A 23,070-nucleotide genomic window follows, 5' to 3' on the forward strand; every position below is an offset into this window, starting at 1 on the left:
TGAAGGGTAGCAAGAGATGGAGTGTAGGGAGGAGCTGGCGGCCAGCAATGTCCAGCTTCCTAGTGAAGTATAGGGGCACTCAGTATCCCTCCGCTGCTCCCTCCTGTTCCACATCTCCAGACCACCTTCTCTCTATAGTCCCCCTCTCCAAAGCCCTCATAGACTCTAGATTTCAGCCACCCCACACACTCTTGTGGCACCCCCCCCACCCCCGCAAAAAAAAAGTGGTGGTGGTCTCTGGTTAGGGTGAACAGGGGTCTGCAGACGCCCACTGGTGCATCCCACCCCTCTAAGAGGAGTGAGGCTGTCTGGCCCCGCCCACTCCGAGTCGGAACTAGAGTGGGTCCGGGAGGGGGCGTAGAGCCCCGTGCGCAGTATCCCTCCGCCCCCTTCCCGACACCCTCGAGGCGAGCTGGCTTGCCGCATCCTGCGCAGCCCCCGCCTGTTTGGTGCAGAGACGTAGGGGCGGGACACGTCTCTGCCATTCCACTCGCGCGCAAAGCGGTGGGGGCTCCGTGAGAGGATCCGCGGAGGACAGAGACCAGCCGGGAGCAGGAGGGGGACGCGGGGGAGCCCGGAGACCTGGGCCGTGCGCCTGGCCAGGCAAGTGGGGGTGTGTCGAGGGCTCCGGGCGGTCGCACAGTGAGGACCACTGCCTGGCCCTGACAGTCCGGTGGAGGCCAGCGGGTCGCGGCCTCCCTGGAGTGTGCGCGGTGCCCCGAGACCTCAGGCGGTGGGGAGGAGGAAGCGGGAATCCGAACCGGGCCCCGGGCGCGGGGTGGCAGCCAGAGTGTCTTGAGTCTTGAGGGTCTGGAGGCCTGCAGAGCAGGTGGCCTGGCAGCAGGCTTTTAATCCCCGACCCTTCTTGGTGTTTGGGCCCAGCGAGGGTTGTGGGGGAGGCGCCTATGGGAGAAATGGCGGCGTGGGAGCTGGGGGTAGTGCCCCTTGGAGGTTGCTGTTCATGGGTTGGGGGCAGGTGGCCAACTCAGGTGATTGTTCAGCTGTTTGGTGAGTCGCCTTTCTACCTGGGTCCTTATTCCAGAAAGGGATCCTTGTGCCCTGCATCGTGGATGCTGTCTCTTCCCACAGACTCCTGCTTGGTGGCAAAGTCCCTTGTCAGACTGGTAGGGGTAATGTATTCTAGGGAAGGTGAAACATAATTAGAGGGGCAATTATGAAGACATGAGAACATAAGAATGAAAAGTTCATCTGTCTTCAATACAGGATTGCTTTACTGCCTTCTGTATTTAGACTCGTACCTAATTTACTGCAAGGAATTGGTCATGATAAGGATATATACAGAACTCCTAGCTATATAAATATTATGACATTATCCTATCTTTTATATTCAGGATCCATTTTCTCAACATTTCACGTTGAACATTGGTTTTAATGTTCGAATGGACTTAAAGTAAAGGAGAGCTTTTTGTGCAGGTGAGTGTTCAATTTAGAATATTTGAAATTACTTTTGGAGTTAAGTGTTTCTGGGACCCCATATATCATCCCCAACCACTTTTCATAGTCCCTCATAGTTTTATACAGCAGCAGTACTGGAAAAAAAATGCTGTTTCTGAAGGTGGCCATTTGGGTCACACATGGGAATTGATGGGGATCATGTACTTGGTTCCTAATTCTTTAACAGAGGTGTTTGAACTTAGGTTTTGGAAATCTACCGATAAACCTATAATTTTATACCATAGTCAACAGTTTTTATATTTTCCTCACTATCTTTTGCTTTCTATAGGTCGACTCTTCTCCAGCCAGAGGACTCTTCAGGGGAAAGAATAGCATCTCCTGAAGATCCTGCTTTGTGGTAAGACTGGCATTGATAGCATGTGAGGCAAGATCTAGCTATACATGGGAGGCTAGTATTTCAGAGATGACCTTGAAGTTATTGTTTTCATTAGCCCCCCTGCCTTATTCCAAAATATAGTTGTATGTGTTCCACTATCTATTTTTATACCTTGTATTTTTTCCTCAGAGAAAGAAATTTAGTCCCTGAATGGGAAAATGCATGACTTTACCATTAGGAGAATTCATATTCAGACAGATTATAGGTCCTGAGCACATCTGAGGGATAGTTAGGGCAGGGCTGACAACATGTGGGTGACATTTAACAACCCTGAGTACACAGAAACATGTGTTATGAACCTTTTCAGGGGAGTTCTGTCATCTCAATCCCTTTAGTGGGTTTGTTGTTGTTGTTTCTGGTGTTGCCTTTTGCCTCTGCCTTTTTTATCTACAAACCTGTCTCTTTCTAGGTTCTTGTAGAGAATGTTTCTCAACCTGTGGATTATGACCCCTCTGGGGGTGGGGGTAGGGGATCAGATGATCCTTTCATAACAGTTACATATCAGATATCCTGCATATCATATATTTACATGACAGTTTATAACTGTAGCAAAATTACAGTTACAAAGTAGCAACGAAAATAATTTTGTGATTTAGGTTCAATACAATGTGGAGAACTCATTAGAAAGGTTGAGAACTGCTGCTGTAGAGACGTGTAAGTAGTTGTTCACTTAGAAGGTAAGCAGGGGAGCAAGACTTTATTAGGATCCAAGGTGAATATGAATGTGACTGTGAACCCACACAGATGAAACAGATCTTACCTTGGCCCTGAGGTCTTCCAGCTTTCCAACCATTGCTGCCCTCACATTCATTACAGAGAGTGGGAGGCCAGTGAGCAAAGATTGTGTCAATAGATAATTAGCAGATACTGAGTCAGAAAATGTAGGGAGAAGCCATAAGAGAGAACAGGGTACGAGGAAGTGTTAAGATTCATGGAGATACTAGTTTAGGTCAGTTTGTTAAACACTCAAAATTCTAATCCCATGTGTATTTTTGTCCACAGTTCTGCCTTTGAAGTCAGTTGGGTGGCTTTTCAGCAGTGAAAGTGAGGAAGGAGGAAATATCCCATCACATCAGTGCACCTTAGTGACGCCTTTCTGAAAACCTGTAAGTACCTGATGGTGTATCCCAGTAAGAGACCAAAGGGGCTGGGTGCTCCTTAGCTTCTTCCACCCCAGCCATCTGTTGTCTATGGTGGAGAGAGAAGAATGGGCTGGATGCAAACACGCAAGAAGTCAGATGAGATAGCAGAGTCTTCTACAAATCTGTACCGTCAACCCCCTGACTGAAATCTCCTTTCATGTCCTTCTGTGTAGCTATCTGTATAAACGACCAAAGTTGGAGGACGCTCAAAGTCTTTCTTTTTCCTACCTTAGGTCTTTGTCCACTGGTAGACTTGGATTGGGAGAAGATTGCTTTCAACGGGTCTGCCTTTGGAAATCATCGTCTTCTCCCTAACCTGAGTGTGTCTTTAATTTGTCCCTATCGTTGATAAGAGACTGTATGTTAAAAAAGGGGAATTTCTTAACGACTGAAGTGACAGTTGTCTTGGACTCTTTCTGCCAAGTTTATCTCTGACCAAGTTAACAAGTATAAAGATACCAGCCCGGAATAAACAGAGAACTAAGGATAAGACTGGACAGGTGTATATAACTGTGCTTCAACCATGACTGGTTCAAAGAATAAGGCTAGGGCACAGGCTAAACTAGAAAAAAGGGCAAGTGCACAAGCCAGAGCTGTGGCAGAGAGGGAGGCTGCTAATGCAAACCGAGGTGCAGGCAAAAACCGGGACAAAGGGAAAGGTAAGGCAGGGTCTAAATCAGATGCAGTGGCAGAGGTGAAGGCGGGGTCTAAGGGAAAGGTAGTTGCTGAGACAAAAGAAGGAGCAAGATCAGAATCTAAGGCTCTAGTAAAAGGCACCTCCGATTTCAACCATAGGGCAGAGAACAGGTTTGCTAGATCCACACGTAAAGATAAGCCCAGTAGTGATAACTGGTTCTGGGCTGGAGAAGATTCTGGTATTAATTCCTGGTTCTGGAAGGGAGAAGAGCTTAGTAATAATTCTGTTGCTAAGTGTGAAAATAAACCTAGTACTAGTATCCAGGCCCGTGCTGAGGAGCCCACACCTAGGACCAGCCACAAGTCTAGGTCAGGTGCTGAGGAGGAAGAGGAGGAGAATGTTATTGGGAACTGGTTTTGGGAAGGTGATGACACTGGTTTTGATTCTGATCCTAAACCTGTGTTCAAAATAGTTAAACCTCAGCCAGTGGATGAAATTAATGAAAAAGATAGGCCAAAGGACTGGTCCGAGGTAACTATATGGCCCAAAGCTCCTGCTGTAACTCCAGCAGTGTTAGGTTATAGATCCCAGGATTCATCTGAGGCAAGGTCCTCTTCATATATTGTTCTGGCCTCAAACGAAGAGGAAACTTCAACAGCCTGTACTAAGAATACTCGTTCAAACCTGCAATCTATACCTGAGTATCCATTCGGTTCTGATCCTTGCATCCAGACCTTAGATGAAATTAGACAGCAAATCAAGATCAGAGAAGAGAATGGCATCAAGCCCTTTGCTTGCCCTTGCAAAATGGAGTGCTATTTGGATTCTCCAGAATTTGAAAAGCTTGTTAACATACTTAAGTCAACTACTGACCCTCTTATTCATAAAATAGCACAGATTGCAATGGGTATACATAAAGTTCATCCGTTTGCCCAGGAATTCATTAATGAAGTGGGTGTGGTGACACTTATTGAAAGCTTGCTCAGTTTTTCTTCCCCTGAGGTTAGTATAAAAAAGGCTGTTATTACTCTGAATTCTTCTGGGGATGACAGATACAACAAGGTTGAATTTCATGTTAAGCATATGTGTAAAGAAACTGTCTCTTTCCCCTTGAACTCACCTGGCCAGCAATCTGGATTAAAGATAATAGGGCAGCTGACTACTGAGTCTGTCCATCACTACATTGTAGTTAGCTACTTTTCAGAGCTTTTCCATTTGCTGTCTCAGGGAAATCGTAAGACTAGGAATCTTGTTTTGAAAGTATTTTTGAATATGTCTGAAAATCCCAAAGCAGCCAGAGATATGATAAATATGAAGGCATTAGCAGCGTTAAAACTCATCTTTAACCAAAAAGAGGCAAAAGCCAATCTTGTTAGTGCTGTGGCCATCTTTATTAACATAAAGGAGCATATTAGAAAGGGCTCAATTGTAGTAGTCGATCACTTGAGTTACAATACTCTTACAGCCATATTCCGTGAAGTTAAGGGGATTATCGAAAGAATGTAAAGGGTCCCAGAAATTAAAGAAAACACTGAACAGTGTCCAAAATTTGATTGGCTGTACATGCCCAAAGAGTTTTGCATAATATTTTGGTAATTACTGCTCACACATTTTTGTCTTAACATCTTTTACATATTATTACCTGTGGCAGGTTCTAGCTCAAAGCTAGAACATTTTTGATGTATCAAATAAATATTACATCTTGAGATAAAAAAGTTTATTGATTTCTATCTTATCTAGATTAGCAGATTTTTAACATTTTACTTAAGGAAACTGTGATCCAACTCTCAGAAGTACAGTGTCTTGGGGATTAGTATCTGCTTAGATCTGTTTGTGGCTTCAGATAGCAAAAAGAAACTACTGGTCTTGTAATCTAGTTACAGAAATAAGGCATATGCAAATAAAGATATCTGATGGTACTTACACTGTGTGTTTGTGTATATGATATATACATATATATGTCTATTGCCAAATGCGTACTCTTGTTTCAAAACGGAGGGAGGTTACTATATGCTATTAAGTATAAGAGTGATTTCTATTTCCCCTTTTATCCAACTATATCAAACATTTCATTACAGAATACAAAATGATGCTGAATTATACAAAAACTGCAATATATTCATTTTAAAATTTACTTTTATACTTAAAATTCAAATTTTAGACTTTATCACATCAAACAAGAAAAAGGTAAGCATGAAAAGGAAGTATTTTTTCTTATTAGTTGCCATTCACACACTTAGATTGGCATATTTTACAAGTTTTGTTCCTTTTATGGTGATCCTGTGAACTAGTTAGCTCATATTTTTATTATCTCTAATTCTGAGCATTCCAAATCACAATTATAACCAATAAGTGCTTTTCCCTAGCTCTCCACAGCACAGGGGGCACAGGTGCTTTTCTCCCACTAGAACCCATGTCACTATCCCACCTTGACACCCATTCTGCCTTGTAAGCGATAGCCTTCACAGCACAGAGATTCTTGTGTTTAGAAGCAGTTTAATTTTCTGATGAATAATATCCCCTACCAGATTAACAAGTTTTGGCTTCCTCCAAATTCATATTGACTAATCATTTGTCTGGCTAGAGGCCAGATGGAATGTCTGAAATGAATGTATGTACTTTACCAGGCAGTATCTGAGAAAACAGTCTCCAAAAGTTTATTGTGTCAATAAGGTGAAGATGTAGGAATTGTAAAGAAAATGAAGCTTGATCCTATCTTTCTGTGTGTACTTTTTTTTCAAAGAGCCAGATCCATTTTGTACATGGTTATAGCATACATTAAGAAACTAACTGCTTTTTCATTTTCCCTTGCAAAATCATAACCAGTATTTTAAATGAATCATGATTTATATACACATCACACGAAAGGCTCAGTTTCTGATCTGCAAGTCTATCTTCTGTATTCCAAGTTTCTTTTGTTTCAATAATTTATTACTTTATTAACTTTATATCCAGATAACAAAACCCCATCTCTTCGTAGTCCCACCCTTACAAACTCTTAGCCCCACTGCCCCTCTCCTACTCACTGAAGGGGAGCCCCCACCCTGGGACATCTAGTCCCAGCAGGACTAGGCACATCCTCTCCCACTGAGGCCCAACCAGCAAGTTCAGGTAGGGGAAGGGGTATCCACAGGCAGGCAACAGAGTCACAGATAGCTCCCCCTCCAATTGTTATGGGGCCCATATGAAAACCAAGTTGCATATTTGCTACAAATGTGTAGGGTAGCTAGATCCAGCCCTTGGATGCTCTTTAGTTGGTGGTTCAGTCTCTGTGAGCCCCTATCAGCCCAAGTTAGTTGACTCTGTTGGTCTTCTTGTGGAGTCCTTATCCTCTCCTCGCTCAGTCCTCTCCCCTACCCTTCTGCAATACTCCACAAGCTCAGCCTGATGTTTGGCTATGGGTCTCTGCATCTGCCTTTATCTGCTGCTGGGTGAAGCCTCTCAGGAGATAGTTATGCTAGGTTCCTGTCTGCAAGCATAGCAGAGTATCAATAATGTCAGAGGTTGGCTCTCTCCCATGATATGGGACTTACGTTGGGGCAGTCATTCATTGGTTAGCCATTCCCTCTGTCTCTGCTCCTCCTTTATCCCTGCACATCTTTTAGTCAGGACAAATTTTGGGTTGAAGATTTTGTGGGTGGATTGATGTCTCTCTCTCCCTCCACTGAAAGTCCTGCCTGGCTGCAGGAGGTGGCCACTTCAGTCTCTAAATCCCTCTCTGTTAGGAATCTCAGCTAGGCCCACCCCTGGTATCCAGAACTTTATTGTGTAAGATATAGGTGTAGGAGACATAAAGAAAGTGAAGCTAGATCCTATTTTTCTGTGTATGCTTTTTGAAAGAGCCAGAATCATTCCATATACTGTTTTATAGCATGCATTCAGAAAACTAACTGCTTTTATTTTTCCTTACAAAATCATAACTACAATATAAAGTGAGTCATAATTTATTCATATATTACATGAAAGGCCAAATGTTTCTCATAGTCAATCCCATTTTCTGTATTTCAACATTCTAAGATGGAGAATAAACTTAACCAGAGAGATTTAGGCCCAGAGCTGCAACTTCAGGAATATAGGAAGAGAAAACCAATGTGAGAGGTAGCTGTTTCATCCTAAAGATGGTGTTTTTCTAGAAGCCAGTTTTCTCAGAAAGTTTCTCAGCATGTTGAGGGTGACATTCGTGATAGAAATTACAGTCCCTAGTCTGATAAAATAGGGAAAAATCCTTACATATGAGACCATTGAATTACTTGCTTTACTATTTTCAGTCAAGAAATAAATCATATCTTAAGTAGTACTGTTTGAAACTTTTTGCTACCCAATTACATTATGAACATTTTTCCATGTTATTTTATGTCTTTTATGTGTAGTATGGTCTTCTAGTTCATATTTTTGCATAGTGTACAAATTTATTCATTTAAAAAATTACAGTATTCACTAACTTGCCTTTTCCTCTGATCTGTTATCCCTACAAAATAGTATATAATCTACCGCAAGCTTTTATGATAACTTTATTGACATATAGCTTATATACATAAAATCAAATATTTAATGTGTGAAGTTTTTATGACCAAGCCTTGAATATGTTCCCTACAGAATCCTATAAAAGTTCCATCAGATTTAGAAATACAAGTCATGTATAACTCAGCATGATTCTCAAACCATCTATCCAGATTTTTGCTCAAGAGCATAGAAACTTTTACCTTAGTCATTCCCTGTGTTTGTAGCTTATAACAGACAGAACCTTACTGTATAATATAACCTTACAGTATATGAAGAGAAGACTTCATGTAAACTGCACTACTTACTAAGTTTTGACTGTATGGAACCATATCTATATCAAAATACAAAGCAGACCAGACCCTTTGCCCAAGATGCCTCATTGTAATGCTTTCTTGTCGTTCTGAGGGACCTACTGATTTGCTTTCTGGCAAGACAATAAAATTCTATAATTATATATAAAATATCATGGACCATTTACTCATGGGAGGGATATTGGTTTATTTTTGTCCAACAAAATTATTTGAGTTTTATCCATGTCATGTATCTTAATAGTTCATCACATTTTAATGTCAAGCAATAAATAGTCCAGTATGTCTTTACCACAGTTGGTTTACACATTCAACTGGTAGTTGGCATTGGGTTCTGGTTTGAGTTGTAGAAAATAAAGCTACTATGAGAATTGATATGCAAGTTGTTTTTGGATATATGCTTTTATTGTTTCTGAATAAAAAAAATGGGGATGGGGTGTTGGGAGGTTATACAGTATGTTCTAATTTTACTTTCTCCAGAGTGGTACCAGTTTACATTGCAAAAACAGGGAGTAAAAGTTGTTCCTCATTCTCCTTCTAGTACATCTTACGACTACTCACTTAATATTTTCCATATGTCATAGTGCTTCTAATTTGCATTTGCCTAGTTAATGATGTTGACTTTTTCATATGTATATTTGCTGCCCATATATCTTGAGTGAAGGATTTGTAAATCTTTTTTTATTATTATTATTTTCTTTATTTACATTTCAAATGCTATCCCAAAAGTTCCCTATACCCCACCCTCGGATTTGTAAATCTTTTGTCATTGAAAAAACATTTAAAATTTAAAGGCATTGTTTTTAAAAATATATTGTTGGTGTTAAAAGTTATAGCTTTAGCCGGGCGTGGTGGCGCACACCTTTAATCCCAGCACTTGGGAGGCAGAGGCAGGTGGATTTCTGAGTTTGAGGCCAGTCTGGTCTACAGAGTAGTTCTAGGACAGCTAGGGCTACACAGAGAAACCCTGTCTCGAAAAACAAAACAAAACAAAAGTTATAGCTTTGATTCAGGGTCTCCCTTGAGATCTAGGCTAGCTTCAAACTCACAGCCAGCAGTCCTTCTGCTTCAGCTTCCCAAGTGTTGGGAATACAAGAATAGACCATTACATTAAGTTTTGTAAGAGGTTTTGGAGTTTTCCTTTTGTTTTGTCTTGCTTTGTAATATAATGGATCCCAGCATATTGTTAGAGAATTGAACTGAAAATATTTTCTCATAGTCAGTGCTAAATTTATTCTCTTACAAATGTTTTTTTTTTTACAAAAAGCAGCCATTTATTTATTTGACATTTTCATGCATTTATATAATACATGTATTTGTTTTCTATCTGCATTCACCTCTGTCATTCTTCTCACTCTCCCAATGGGGCTCTTCTTCTCAACAAGTTCCCCTCCTACTTTTGTGACATTTTCATTTACTTTTTATTAATAATAATTATTTTATCAGTTGGAACTTTGTGTTATTAGAAATCTTTTTCTAGCTAAGTCACAGATATTTTATATTTTGTATCTCTACAGATTTAAAAGTTTATGGTTTTAGGTTTAACAACAAAATTTTTTGAGTTTTTAATAATACAGTACAAGTTATAAGTCAGAGTTATTTATTTCGGTCAGGACAGCATCCAGAAGGTCCAGCATTGTTTGTTAACAGGGTTCTTAGGTTTCCACTTGGCTGCCTTTATATAGTTGTCAAAAATCAGTTGTCCCATATTTAATTTAAAATTCTCCTATTTCACTGTAAGCAAAAAACTTAAATAGTAAAACTTTTGAATATTTTATACCCATCTTGTTGTTACTGTGTAAATGTAGCAATATTTCTGGAACCTACCATGTTCCATTGTTATACTTGTATATGTTAATGTCAGTGCCACAATGTCGTGTAATTACTATAGCTTTTGTTCTTTATGATTTTTCTTTTTCCATTGTTGTATATAGGTGCATGTAAGAGTATATTTGCATTTTTGTTTATATAATGGCATGTATTTTGATATGTGTGTGTACAATGATAGGCATGCACGTTCAGCTTTAAAGTTGATGTTGGGGATCATCTTCAGTTGCTTTTCCATTTTATTCAAGGAGTCATGAATTTTAGACTCGTCTTGACAATTTACACAGAAGTTCCAGCTGTGATTTAATTAGTATAGCCTTGAGTCAATAGGTGAATTTTAACATGAGCTGGCATGTAAGAATAGTAGATATTCTGGCCCATAAACAGAATATTACTCTCTGCTTCCTCAGGTTAATTTCTCTCATCAGTTTTTTTTTGCAGTTTTTAAACAAAATGCTTTTTAGAAGCTACAAATATTGTTTCATATAGAATGTATCACATGTCATTTTATGGGACACTTGGTGATGAACATTTATGGGATTTTTGTTTGTGAGAATTGAGTACACAGTGAGTATCCTTGTTCATATTTGTATATCTCAAAGAAAAGTTATGAATATGGAAACAAGATTTATAAGGAAGAAAGGGACTACTGTGAGTGGAGGAGAAATAAGAGGGGGAAGTAGTGTAAAAGAAACTAGAAATCTTCAAAGAATAAAATTCATTAATTAAATTTTAAAAATACGTCATGTAAGTAATGAGTTGAACTAGAGCCATCTGTATGACCATGGGCTTAGGCGGGTCACAAAACCAAACTAGTGAGATGAATGTCGGAAATAGATGGCGGAATGGGAGGTTAGCAGGGCTGAGAAGAGGATAAGAGAGAGTTAGTTGAAGCTGAGAGATGAGAATGCATTGTACACATATAATGTTATTTAATTAACAAAGATTTAAAAAATTAAAATATGGCCTTTGTCATAGGGTTTCATTAATTGGGGCTGGCTTATAGTTTCAGACGTTTAGTCAAGTATCATCATGGTGGGAACCATGACAGCTTCCACCATGACATGGTGCTGGGGAAGGAGTTGAATGCCTCATCTTGATCCATAGGCAGCAGAAGGAGTTTGGATTCTACATAGAGTATAAAGATTGCAAAGCCCACCCCCACAGTGCCACACCTACTCCAAAAAGGCCATACAGCCTAATAGTGCTACTTCCTGTGGGTCAAGCATTCAAACCCATGAGTCTATGGGCACCAAACCCATTCAAACCATCACAGTTAAAAAAAAAAACCAAAAGGGTGAGATATCCTACATGGTTCCTAAACCCACATTTATTCAACAAACTTCCCAGTGCAGGGGCTGGGACACCTCCTTCTGATTTGTTCCAAATGTAGACCTTTGTGACTTTTCTTGTTTGCCAATCAGAAAAAGGTGATAAGACCCTGTTGCTGAAGTCATCACCTACCTGTGGCAAGGTATGGAATCAAGCTGGAATTGAGCTGAAAATGTCCACACTGCTGGCTAGATTTCAGTGCCAGAGGTTCTATTTGGGCTGTTAAGGAGAAAAAGTATCAATGCTTTTAATCAGCTGTGGGCCATATAAACTTCAATGGCAACCTACCAAGAAAGTTGTGCCCACTGATACCATAGTAACACAACCTCAAAAAAATAAAACCAACCAGTCTCTAATTGAATTTGAGGCCTGTGCCAGAGGAGAGAATTAATTCCTTGTACTGTAAACTCAATATAGTCCATAGCTGAGGAGGTCTTGGGCTTTGGGAGGGAACTTACTATTATTATAAAACCTAAATTGGCATGCCTCAAATTACCTTCTATGATTATACCCATAGAAAAATGCTATTCTCAGCCTATGCTTTACAGAATGGCAGTAAATGAAGCCTCATGGCTGCTCAAGGTTATAGGAATAAGTGACAGTTGAGTGCTCAGCCTGAAATGGGGTATTTATAGTATCTCTTCGAAGGCTCAGAGAATAGTGTGGAAGAAGGGACAAAAATGTAATAGCCAGAAGACAGGGAGACGGGCTGTGAAATGGTATCTTCTGGGCATGATTCAGCCATAAGAATGGGGCTGTCAGTAATCAATCCTGTGTTACAGGGAAGGAGGGCTTGTGGGGTTGGATTTCTAATTGCTGAACTATTGGCTACTAGCTGATCGTGGAAGAGGAGCAACATTGCCTTCAGTTGGATACTAATAGATATGCCCATCAAGTTCCAGTGAACACCTCTGAAACCATGTTCATGTAGTCAGGTCGGGTTAAACTCAGTGAGTGACAAAACAAACGAAATGACATGAATGTGAAAGAGAGACTTGTAGGGAAGAGAGGGAAACTGATGGTAGGAGAGCGATAGAATGTGAGGCTAAGAGTAACGAGTTTCTTATATCCGTGTAAGACATTGTCAAGGAATTGTTTAATGAAAATAGAATTTAAGAAGTATTTTCTTGAATTGGCTACATGGATCATGCTGTGAAAACACTTTGAAAGACTGGTGACCAAAGTTGAATTCCTGGAACTTGTTGGGGAAAGAGACACCTGACTTCCAAAGGCTGTCCTCTAGCCTATACTCACATACCACATGTGCCTACACTTAAACACACATCTCATCTCGTCACATCACACAAACACATACTACTACTACTAATAATAATAATAATAATAATAAACTAAGAAAAAGAAACGGTCTTTACTCAGTAATTGGAAAAAGTAACTTATACCGTTATAAGCATTTAAAATATTTTGATCAAAAGATAAAGAACTGGGCCTCAAAGAGAGTGAGTAACATGGTCAAAGCAATAAAGAATCATTTTCTAAATAGAACAAATATTTTTGTCTCTTTGGGATTTATATTTCATTCCATTAAATTATATATCTACTACTTTAATTATTCTGTCTCAGAGCTTGCTTTAGTACAAAACAAAGTGCTTCTTCATTGTGCTTCTTCTGACTAGCAATCAGAACTATGTGGTATTATTCTTAGTTGATAATTCTTTTTGTTCCTCATACTGAACTCAAGGTCATGAGTATTTAGGCAAGCATTCTTCCTCCGAGGTACATATCTAGCCAGTTATTTTCTTCTTTAGTGAGATCTTGCTCTCTGTAACTTAAAGGGAGACAGACAGTCAGACAGACAGGGCTGTAGCTCTCCCTTTCCACAGTTATATCATTTCAAACATTTGGCAAAACAAAAGTGATGTCGAAAACCATATATAATTATGAATTTTTTTTCTGTTCCTAATTCTAAAAACTGTCCAATATATGATGTTGGAACATGGTCCATAAATGATTCTGTATGAGATTGCTGAGAGCTTGTGAGAAAACACCAAACTAAAATATAACCTCTAATTCTTTATAACGCAGTTGTTCCCTGGAATGTGCTTTGGTTCCTCTGCCAGGTGTAGTAAATTGGAGTGAATTTGCTTCGGGTTACCTGTCATCGACTTTTTTATTCAAATAATGTTTCCAAGCATGGCTTGCTCTTGTGACTGCATACAGCCTAAACTCCATGTGATCTTGCTCATGACCTTACCTGGCCCTCAGAATACCCTCAGAATATAAATTGTCTGATGCCCTAAATAAAGTTGGCTATTGCATGAGACTTTCATCTGCCTCATCTTAGGCTCCAGTCTCCCAGGCTTATGTTACCAACTAGAGTGGTAACAGTATGGGACTGGAGTGATGACTCAGCAGTCAATAGTATGTATGTATACTGCTTTTACAGAGAACTGAAGTTTACTTTCCAGTACCCAGTTCATGTGGCTCATGAACCTGTTTCTCCATCTCCAGAGCATCTGATGCTCTTCTAGCCTCCTGTGGGTACATTTACTCAAGTGTATAAACCTCCCATATGGACACATGCACATACATATAATGAAAGATAAGAATAGATGGTGTCAAGAACACCTGGAGGACACGACCCACAGAATCAACTAAGCAGGGCTCATAGGAGCTCACAGAGACTGAAGCGGCAATCATGGAACCTGCATGGAGCTGTACTAGGTCCCCTGCATAGATGTTATGGCTGTTAGCTTGGTGTTCTTGTGGGAATCCTAACAGTGGGAGTCAGGGTGTGTCTCTGACTCTTTCACTTGCTTTTGGAATTCTTTTTCCTCCTACTGGGTTGCTACACCCAGCCTAATACTGTAACTTGTCTTTTTGTAACTTGTTCTGCCGTGCTCGGTTGAGATCCCTGCCAGGCTTGCTCTTTTCTGAAGGGTAAGAGAGGAGCTGTGATAAAGGAGAGGGGGAAGGGGCAAGGATTGAGAGGGTTGAAGGGAGAGGAAATTGCAGTCAGAATGTATTGTATGAGGAAAGAATAAATAAAAATAAGAATAGATATTTTTACATGCCTGATACAATGCTTGTTGTCCACACTTGATAGATTGAGAAAGATTGACTGAAGGAATGCAGATTTAATAACATAGCATTGAAAAGAAAGGTGTTCTTCATGATAAAAAGGTTTGTGAATTTAAAACTGAGGTTTGTGGAAGGTAAAAGTTAAGTAATGAGGATACACCAGCTTGCCATTTAATCTTCTAGAATAGGTAAAAAGTATGAACATGATTTTGAGCAAAGTATGAATGAACATCTTTTCAGGCTGTTCTCTGGTGAGAAGTCTGGTGTAATTCTAATAGGTCTGCCTTTATATGTTACTTGGTCTTTTTCCCTTACTGCTTTTAATGTTCTTTTTTCATCCTGTATGTTTAGTGTTTTGATTATTGTGTGCCAAGGAGAATTCCTTTTATGATCCAGTGTATTTGCTGCTGTATAATGTTTCTTGTACTTTGAAAGGCATCCCCTTCTTTAGGTTAGAGAAATTTCCTTCTATAATTTTGTTGAAAGTATGTTTTCAGCTTTGACCTGGGTTTTTTCTTCCTCTGTTCCTATGTTCTTAGATTTTGTCCTTTCATAGTTTCCCAGATTTCCTGGATGTTGTGTACCAGGATGTTATTCTTCTTTGACTAAGGCGTATGTACTTCTTCTGCTGTCCTTTTATGTCTGACATTCTCTCTCTTTCATCTCTTGTATTCTGCTGGGGAGGCTTGCCTCTGAGTTTTCTGACTGTATTCTTAAGTTTCTTTTTTTTAATTTCCAGATTTCCCTCAGTTTTAGTTTTCTTTACTTGTTCTATTTCTGCCTTCAAGTCTTAACTGTTTTAGTCACTTCCTTCCAGTGTTTATTTGTGTTTTCATAGATTTCTTTAAGGAATTTACTAGTTCCTCTTTAAGGAACTCTCCCATCTTCATAAAAGCTATTTTAAGGTCCCTGTCTTGTGCTTCAGCTATGCCAAATTTCTCAGGGCCTACTGTAGGAGGGTTTCTGGGCTCTAGCGGAGACATATTGTCCTGGCAGTTATATGTGTTTTTATGCTGGCATCTAGGCCTCTGGGTTTGGGATGATTCTAACTCTAGGTGCTGATATCTGGTCTTGTCTTTTTGGGTGGTGGGTGTTTTGTTTCTTGGCTTCTGTTGACTTCACTGGCTTTTAGGAGTGTGGGCACCATGTTTTGCCTGGTAGGGAGTTCTGGGATCCTGATAGGTGTGGCCACTGGGATTTATAGTAAAATGTGTTTCCAGATGTTGGGACCTAATACCTAGGAATGGGATGGGCTAGGTGGAGGAGTCTGAGAGGTCCACATGAGGGAGACAACAGGGCGTGCCACCAGAACCTGCTTAGTTCCCTGGGAATTGGGACAAAGAGTGCCGAGAGACCACAACAGGTAGGATACTACAGAGCTGAGGGTGAGAATTGGGGATTGAATTTGGAGGAGAATAGAGAAAGTGAAGACTTGAAGTTCACCTACCTGCTTCATTGGCCTACTTGCTTCTCTGGCAGGCTTGGCTGGTAGGTTCCCGGGTTATTCCTGCCAGAATTGGGGGTTGGGATAACAAGATCAGAGGAGAAGAAGGTTGGAGGAGAGCTGCAGGATCTGTCAGATGGGAGCAAAGAGGAGGGACTGGCTACAGCAGGTGGTGCTTCAAAGTTGGGAGGGAGATTGGGGGATTGGATTGGAAGGAGAGGAGAGGTGAAGATCTGCAGTTAGGCTGCCTGCTTCCATGCCCGAAGTCCAGATACTTTCATACACTCTTAGTAGTGCTATAGACAAATAACAACCATTTTAAAGTTCAAATGAGCACCAATAACTAACATCTAATAATCAATTTATTTATAGGGTCATATATAGTTTAAGCTGGAGGTTGGGCTAAGTTCCTTATAGTCAGAATGCATGTGTTGGGGGGTAGATGTGAACCACAAACTAGACAGTAGTTCCTCTTAAGCTTGACTTTCAATAAGATCCAATATCCAATTTGTGTCATATCAAACTTTTTACCCTTATTCTTCCTATGTTGCAACATCCCAATCAGAAGTTTTGTATATGTTCAAACCCTAGCACTATTTTTTAGTTATCTGCATATCTTTGCTATTAAGTATGGTACACATGCAGGGAATTGGATTTCACACAAAGCCAAACAAGCTTCCTGGATTGAAGAGGAACAGATAAGAGTTTAAGGAGACAAAGAATTTGGAGAGTGATACCAGAGAGAAACTTTAGAGACATGCAGAAAGATCCCCATGGGAATTCAGCAAAGCACTGATAGCTACCCAATTGTGACAAACATTCTAAAAGTCAGGGAGAAAATGGCTTTCAAATACTCCAATTGTGATTCTTTATCCACCCGTAAAAATTCAAAATTCATGGTGAAGCAATATAAATGCTTGTGAAATCTGTGCACCCCCTACCTGAATGTTTATAACTTACACACACACACACACACACACACACACACACACACACACACACACACCTTATAAAAGGGAGAATCCTGTATCTGCTGGAGGTATTAATCAGATCTTCTATACTCAGAGGTCAGGCTCAGAAAATTACCTTGTCCAGCATTATTGAGTTGCTTTGGGGACAAATGTAATAGCTGGCCAGATCAAAGCTTTTCTTCATATCTTCATGATTTTCTTCAATTAAATGTTTTTGTTGTGGGATTCTTTCACTTTTTATTTTAAACCTTTTGTGCCCCTAATATAAGTTTGGGTTTTTTTTTTTTTGCCTTGTGAATATTATGACATTTACATAAGTATCTTTTAGCTGGAGCTTGAGAAATGGTTCAGTGGCTAAGAACATGTGTATCTCTTGCAAGAGGCCTGGGTTTCTTTCCAGTGTTTGTACAGTGGCTCACAATCATCTGTAACTCTAGTCCCAAGGGATATGACACCCTCTTCTGGCCTCCTTGGGCATCAGGCAAGCTCATAGTATTCAGAACACTCAGACACATAAAATATAAACAAAAAGTCTTAGGCTTTTATTTTAACCCACACATAATGTACATTGTGATGCAAAAATTTATCTTTTAGTATTGTATACATCCTAACAAATTATTGCAGATATTATTAATTTTTAATAGTTTTGTCTTTTAATATTCTTATTAAAGGTTTAAGTGATTTATGTACTACTATAGCAGTGTTATAAAGTTCTAATTAAGTATATGTAATTAATGTTACCAATGAGTTTTATCTTTTCATTTTACAGATTAAATTTTTTTCTTTCAAATTGAACAAACTTCAGTAGTTTTCACAAATTAGATCAACTCATAACCTTTTGTATGTCTAAAAAAAATCTATCTCTTCTTTACGGCTGAATTTGGCCCTTGCTCCATGAAGAATTTATGAAGTTTGAGTATATTATCATACTTGTTCTTGGCATATCACTTTTTGTTGAAGTCTACTAGTTGTTTTAATTTCCTCACATATATTTCTTTTCTCTTGCTCTTTTCTAGTTTCTCACTCTGTCTTAGTTTTTTTTTTTTTTTTAAAGATTTATTTATTTATTTATTATATGCAAGTACACTGTAGCTGTCTTCAGACCCTCCAAGAGGGCGCCAGATCTTGTTTCGGATGGTTGTGAGCCACCATGTGGTTGCTGGGAATTGAACTCAGGACCTTCAGAAGAGCAGTCAGTGCTCTTAACCGCTGAGCCATCTCTCCAGCCCCCTGTCTTAGTTTTTGATTGTTCTCTATTTTCTCCTTCTTTTGTGAATCTACTGGAGAACTTTGACTTTCCAATACCTGAGTAATTATCTTCACAGGTATTATTTCCCTTACTAGAATGTAGCTATTTCTCTTATGTTAGCTTCTGTCATTTAAATATTAGCAGTATTGTCACTTTGAAGGTTTTCTTATGTCTTTTGTTTTCTTTTCTTTTTTTAAGCACATTTCGCAGCCTTCCATTGGCTACTGTTTTTTAATTAGATATTTTCTTTATTTACATTTCAAATGCTATCCCGAAAGTTCCCTATACCCTCCCCCCCGCCCCTGCTCCCCTACCCACCCACCCCCACTTCTTGGCCCTGGCATTCCCCTGTGCTGGGTCATATAAAGTTTGCAAGACCAAGGGGCCTCTCTTCCCAATGATGGCCGACTAGGCCATTTTCTGCTACATATGCAGCTAGAGACATGAGCTCAGGGGGTACTGGTTAGTTCATATTGTTGTTCCTCCTATAGGGTTGCAGTCCCCTTCAGCTCCTTGGGTACTTTCTCTAGCTCCTCCATTGGGGGCCCTGTGTTCCATCCAATAGCTGACTGTGAGCATCCACTTCTGTATTTGCCAGGCACTGGCATAGCCTTATTTTTTTTTTTAAAGCACATTTTGCAGCCTTCTATTCACTACTGTTTTTTTATTAGATATTTTCTTTTCTTTTTTGAAGATTTATTTATTGTTATATGCGAGTACACTGTAGTTGTCTTCAGACACACCAGAAGAGGGCATCAGATCTCATTACAGATGGTTGTGAGCCACCATGTGGTTGCTGGGATTTGAACTCAGGACCTTCGGAAAAGCAGTCAGTACTCTTAACTGCTGAGCCAACCCTCTAGCCTCTTCTTATGTCTTTTCATTCATTTATTGTCCACTGTGTATTTTCATATAATTTGCTTTCAGGTTTATGTATTTTTTTTTCCTGCTTGATGAGTTCCAGTGCTGATTCTCACCATAGAAATGTGAGGTTTATTAACTGTGTTCTTTAGCTCAAGGTTGTGTGTTTTATAACTTCAGTCTTCACTAAATTCTTAGTCAAGTAATTTATGGTTGTTTATTAATTTGAGGTCATCTACTGGGTAATTGTTTGATCTTTGGTTTTTCATGTTTCTTATGCCAATGTTTATAAATTTCTTAGGTTCTTTACATCTTCCAATATTTTAGGATATCTTTGGCTGGAAAGCACCTTAGTTTCCACATGGAGGTGCAAATATGCTGGCTAGGTGGTATACAGTGTTTATGACACTGTACAGGTACAGGCGTAAAGTCTCCATATAGTTGTATAGCTGCGGTTGGTGTTGACAAAGATTGTAGAGATCCTCAGTAAGTTCCGTATGAGTGATAAGAGTCATTGAAGCCTTAGGGTTCTGGTTTTGTGTATCTTTATTCTAATGTGGAAGCGGTAGCTGATGTGATCCTTGCTTGTGAAGTCATTAGTGGGGGAAAGGGGAATTAATGTCTGATATGTGATATCCATGAAGTTGCTACAGATCTGGGAACTCAAGTCTAGACTAATATGGCTCTGAGATATGAAGAAGCAATGGTACTAGTATCTGAAACATAGTCAGACAACTGAGTTGACAATTGTATGTGAGCTTCAGGCATTTATAAAGCAGTAGAGCTGTTGCATATAGGAACAATGGATTTTACACAGCTATAATGCCGCTAGAGTTGTGGTGGGATCTATGTCTCAAGTATGCCGAGAGAACTGGGCTGTGGGGCCCAGCATGTGAACTAGTTCATTCTGGCTGTGGCATTCATCTGGTGCATGCACTATAACCATTATATACAGTCAATCTTGAGTGTGGGCTGGCTCTTCATGGCAGCTGAGATGTTTGGAACATGTACACACATAGAGTCCTTGGCTACAGAAATATGCAAGTAGCTGTGATGTCTTTGTTGTGGAACCAAAGTAGAATTGTCTTGGAGCTATGGTCCAGAGTAATGACTAGCTCTCGTAGTACTCTGGGGTATGTCAAGTGAAGGCACACATATACAGAGACCTAGGCTCCTGGGCCCAAGGTGTGAACAAACTCATGGTGGTGTTGGTTGTAATGTATGGCACATGAATAAACATTGCAGACTCAGATGTCACAGTATGGGCCTTTGCTGGGGACAGTGTACCATGACATGGATGGTGCCTGGGACCCCGAGAAGCAGGAGACACATCCCTCCAGGGGACCTGCCATCAGAAATAAGGAACTACCTGCAACAGGCCTGGATGGTGGCATCTCAGAAGCCCACGGGCAGCTCGTTTGTAAAAAAGTTGATCCCATTTAATCTGACCTTAGCCCTGGATAATGGCTGTAGTGATTTCATTTGTACATGACTGCTTTTCAGTTGGCATTGGTGTGCATAATTATTCTAATGTATCTGACTTTCCTATTTCTTTCTTCTTCTGCTCTGGTGATTTCTGTGAAACTAGATGTTCCTAGATGTAATGATTGAGGCATAGGGGCACAGCACAGCACAGCACAGCACAGTCCTAGAGGCCTGGGTACATACTGTGCTCTTTCATTTTTGGAAACAGTCCAATAGCTGCACAGTGGTAGTTTTGGATTAATGTTTGACTTGCAAAGAAAGTTTGAAGAAATTATGAAAATGAAACAGAGTCACTTACTGCTAGAGTTATACAGGGTCCATTACTACAAAGTGGAGACATTTACTGGAACTATGAAAAATCATTAGTATGAGACACAATCATGGAATAAGGGAAAAATGGAATAAGGAAACACAAACATGGGATACTTTAATTCAGAAAGGAAAAAGCTATTGAAGTTATAAAATGAGTTTTGCACAATATTTGAGAGTGGTTCCTGGTCTACTTTGGATATGCATGGATATGCAAGTAAAGATTAGACTCCTGAAAGAAGATATAAAAGGCATAAAATTATATACTAGAAAAACTAATTTAAAACACTTGGACTCTTAGGAGAGTCATTGTGTGCAACATACAGAAGCAGAAGCTATGGGAGCTGCTGAGTTAAGGGTTAACTTGATTCTTTTGACCACTGCCTGGCAGCTTTACAGGGAATCTCATGTAGCTGACCTCGGAGCTCTGAGCTCTGATATAACAAGTTAAAAGTTAAAATAATGATAAGTTTGCAATTATTAATTTGGTCATGGGCCCGGGAAGCGGGGAAGCTTGAAACTTTGGGGAACAATGGTAATTCTTAATTCTTTGTGAGATGTGATTATTCTTTTGAATTTGACACATTTGATAATGATTATACAATGTCTCTTTCTACCTGCTTTTTGGAGTAACGATAAAAGGCTGAGGCAAGTTAAAGGTGACGGAGTGTGTGTGTGTGTGTGTGTGTGTGTGTGTGTGTGTGTGTGTGTGAGAGAGAGAGAGAGAGAGAGAGAGAGAGAGAGAGAGAGAGAGGAGAGCACATGGAAGTGTGTGTGAGGTGTGTGTGAGTGCAAGAAAGGGAGCACATGAGAGAGCACAACCTCCAGGCCAAGGATGAGCTAAAGTACATGAGAGAAAGTGCAACCTCGTAACTTGAAACTTGCCTGTCAGCTTGTACCCAAAAAAGTTGCCCGTTTTCTTAAGCGCCTTCCAGATATCCCTGCTTCCAGCTGAGAACACCAATCCTGTGTGGAGGCTCGACCCCAGCAAACCTTAATTGAAAGTAACAAACAACAAGACAACAACAAAAAACACCTCATCTGAGAGGTCAAGAGAACATGTGTGTTGGAGGTGGTGGCTGCCATGGCACTGGTGAAGCAGAACACTGGCTGCTTTTTTTGTGAGGGAATGAGTTGCAGCTGTCACAGGAATGCCTAGTGCTTCCTAGAAGATTCCTTGTACTCTGAAAAGCAGACTCCTATGGAATAGGTAGCTCTCATATCCTGGACAATATTGATAGCCTGTGTTTCCTTTGTTTTTAACCCTTTCCTGGGTGGAAATTTTATCAACCATCTTGTCTCTGCTTTTGTTTTTCTGTACTGTGTTAATGCAGATTGTCAAACAGAGCTTTGAGTCTTTCAGAGTTACTTTGATCTGTGGATAACTGTTTATATATTCCTTCATGGGAGAATAAAGGCTGATATGTCCTCTATAACCTTGATCTCTCAATAAATAGTTTCCCCAACTTTAGTTATACTCGGTCATGTCCACTAAAATACTCACATACACTTAAAGATCATTATTATTATTTTCCAAGACATAATATCCTCCATTCTGTTTTATTTGGCCTACTTATTTATGCCATTGGTCTCAAACAGAGAGACAGAGACAGAGACACAGAGAGATAGACAGAAACAGAAACAGAGGTGGGGTTAGAGTGTAAGGAAGAAAGGAAGGGAGAGAGGGAAGAAGGAAGGAAAATAAAATACCTCATCTTCTTTTCATGTTCACATGAACTTGTTTATCTAGAATAAAAGGCAGATATTGGTCCAAAATTTCAAATCCAGGTGGACATTCAAGAAGAGAAAAAGAACATGGTGCTCTAAAATAGAAAGTCTCCACCCAGTCTTGGGCTGTGTGGTCACTGTCTCACTAAAATCCCTAAATCTCCCTCTTTGTGTCCAACTGTCCCCACTCTTCTTGTGTCAGTTGCTGTCATTATCTCTGAGACCAAAATAAACAACTTAAGGGAGGGCTCACTTTGACTCATGGGATCAAAAGGTCCATCTCAGTCTCTTGGCCCCATTTACTTGGGAAGACTATCATGTAGCTGTCATTAGGAGAAGCTAAAAACTAGCAGGTTATCTTCCTGAGATGGATCCACCTTGGA

At 39.9% G+C, this 23,070-nt stretch overlaps 1 protein-coding gene across 2 annotated transcripts; it reads left to right on the forward strand.

Annotated features, from left to right (window-relative positions):
• Positions 1 to 286: 286 nt before the first annotated feature.
• Positions 287 to 5,556, forward strand: Bhlhb9 (basic helix-loop-helix family member b9). Of its 2 annotated transcripts, none has more exons than XM_021187646.2 (5): positions 287 to 603; positions 1,353 to 1,434; positions 1,745 to 1,813; positions 2,855 to 2,958; positions 3,228 to 5,556. In XM_021187646.2, exon 5 carries the CDS (start codon positions 3,518 to 3,520, stop codon positions 5,135 to 5,137), a length of 1,620 nt encoding a protein of 539 aa, XP_021043305.1. In that variant the 5' UTR covers positions 287 to 603; positions 1,353 to 1,434; positions 1,745 to 1,813; positions 2,855 to 2,958; positions 3,228 to 3,517; the 3' UTR covers positions 5,138 to 5,556. The 2 variants fall into 2 exon arrangements, with proteins under 2 accessions (XP_021043305.1, XP_029390364.1); XM_029534504.1 differs by lacking the exon at positions 287 to 603 and adding an exon at positions 2,449 to 2,506 and having other exon boundaries at positions 1,350 to 1,434.
• The last annotated feature ends 17,514 nt before the right edge of the window (positions 5,557 to 23,070 follow it).

Source organism: Mus pahari, chromosome X (assembly GCF_900095145.1).
Source record: "Mus pahari chromosome X, PAHARI_EIJ_v1.1, whole genome shotgun sequence".
NCBI classification, from domain to species: domain Eukaryota; kingdom Metazoa; phylum Chordata; class Mammalia; order Rodentia; family Muridae; genus Mus; species Mus pahari.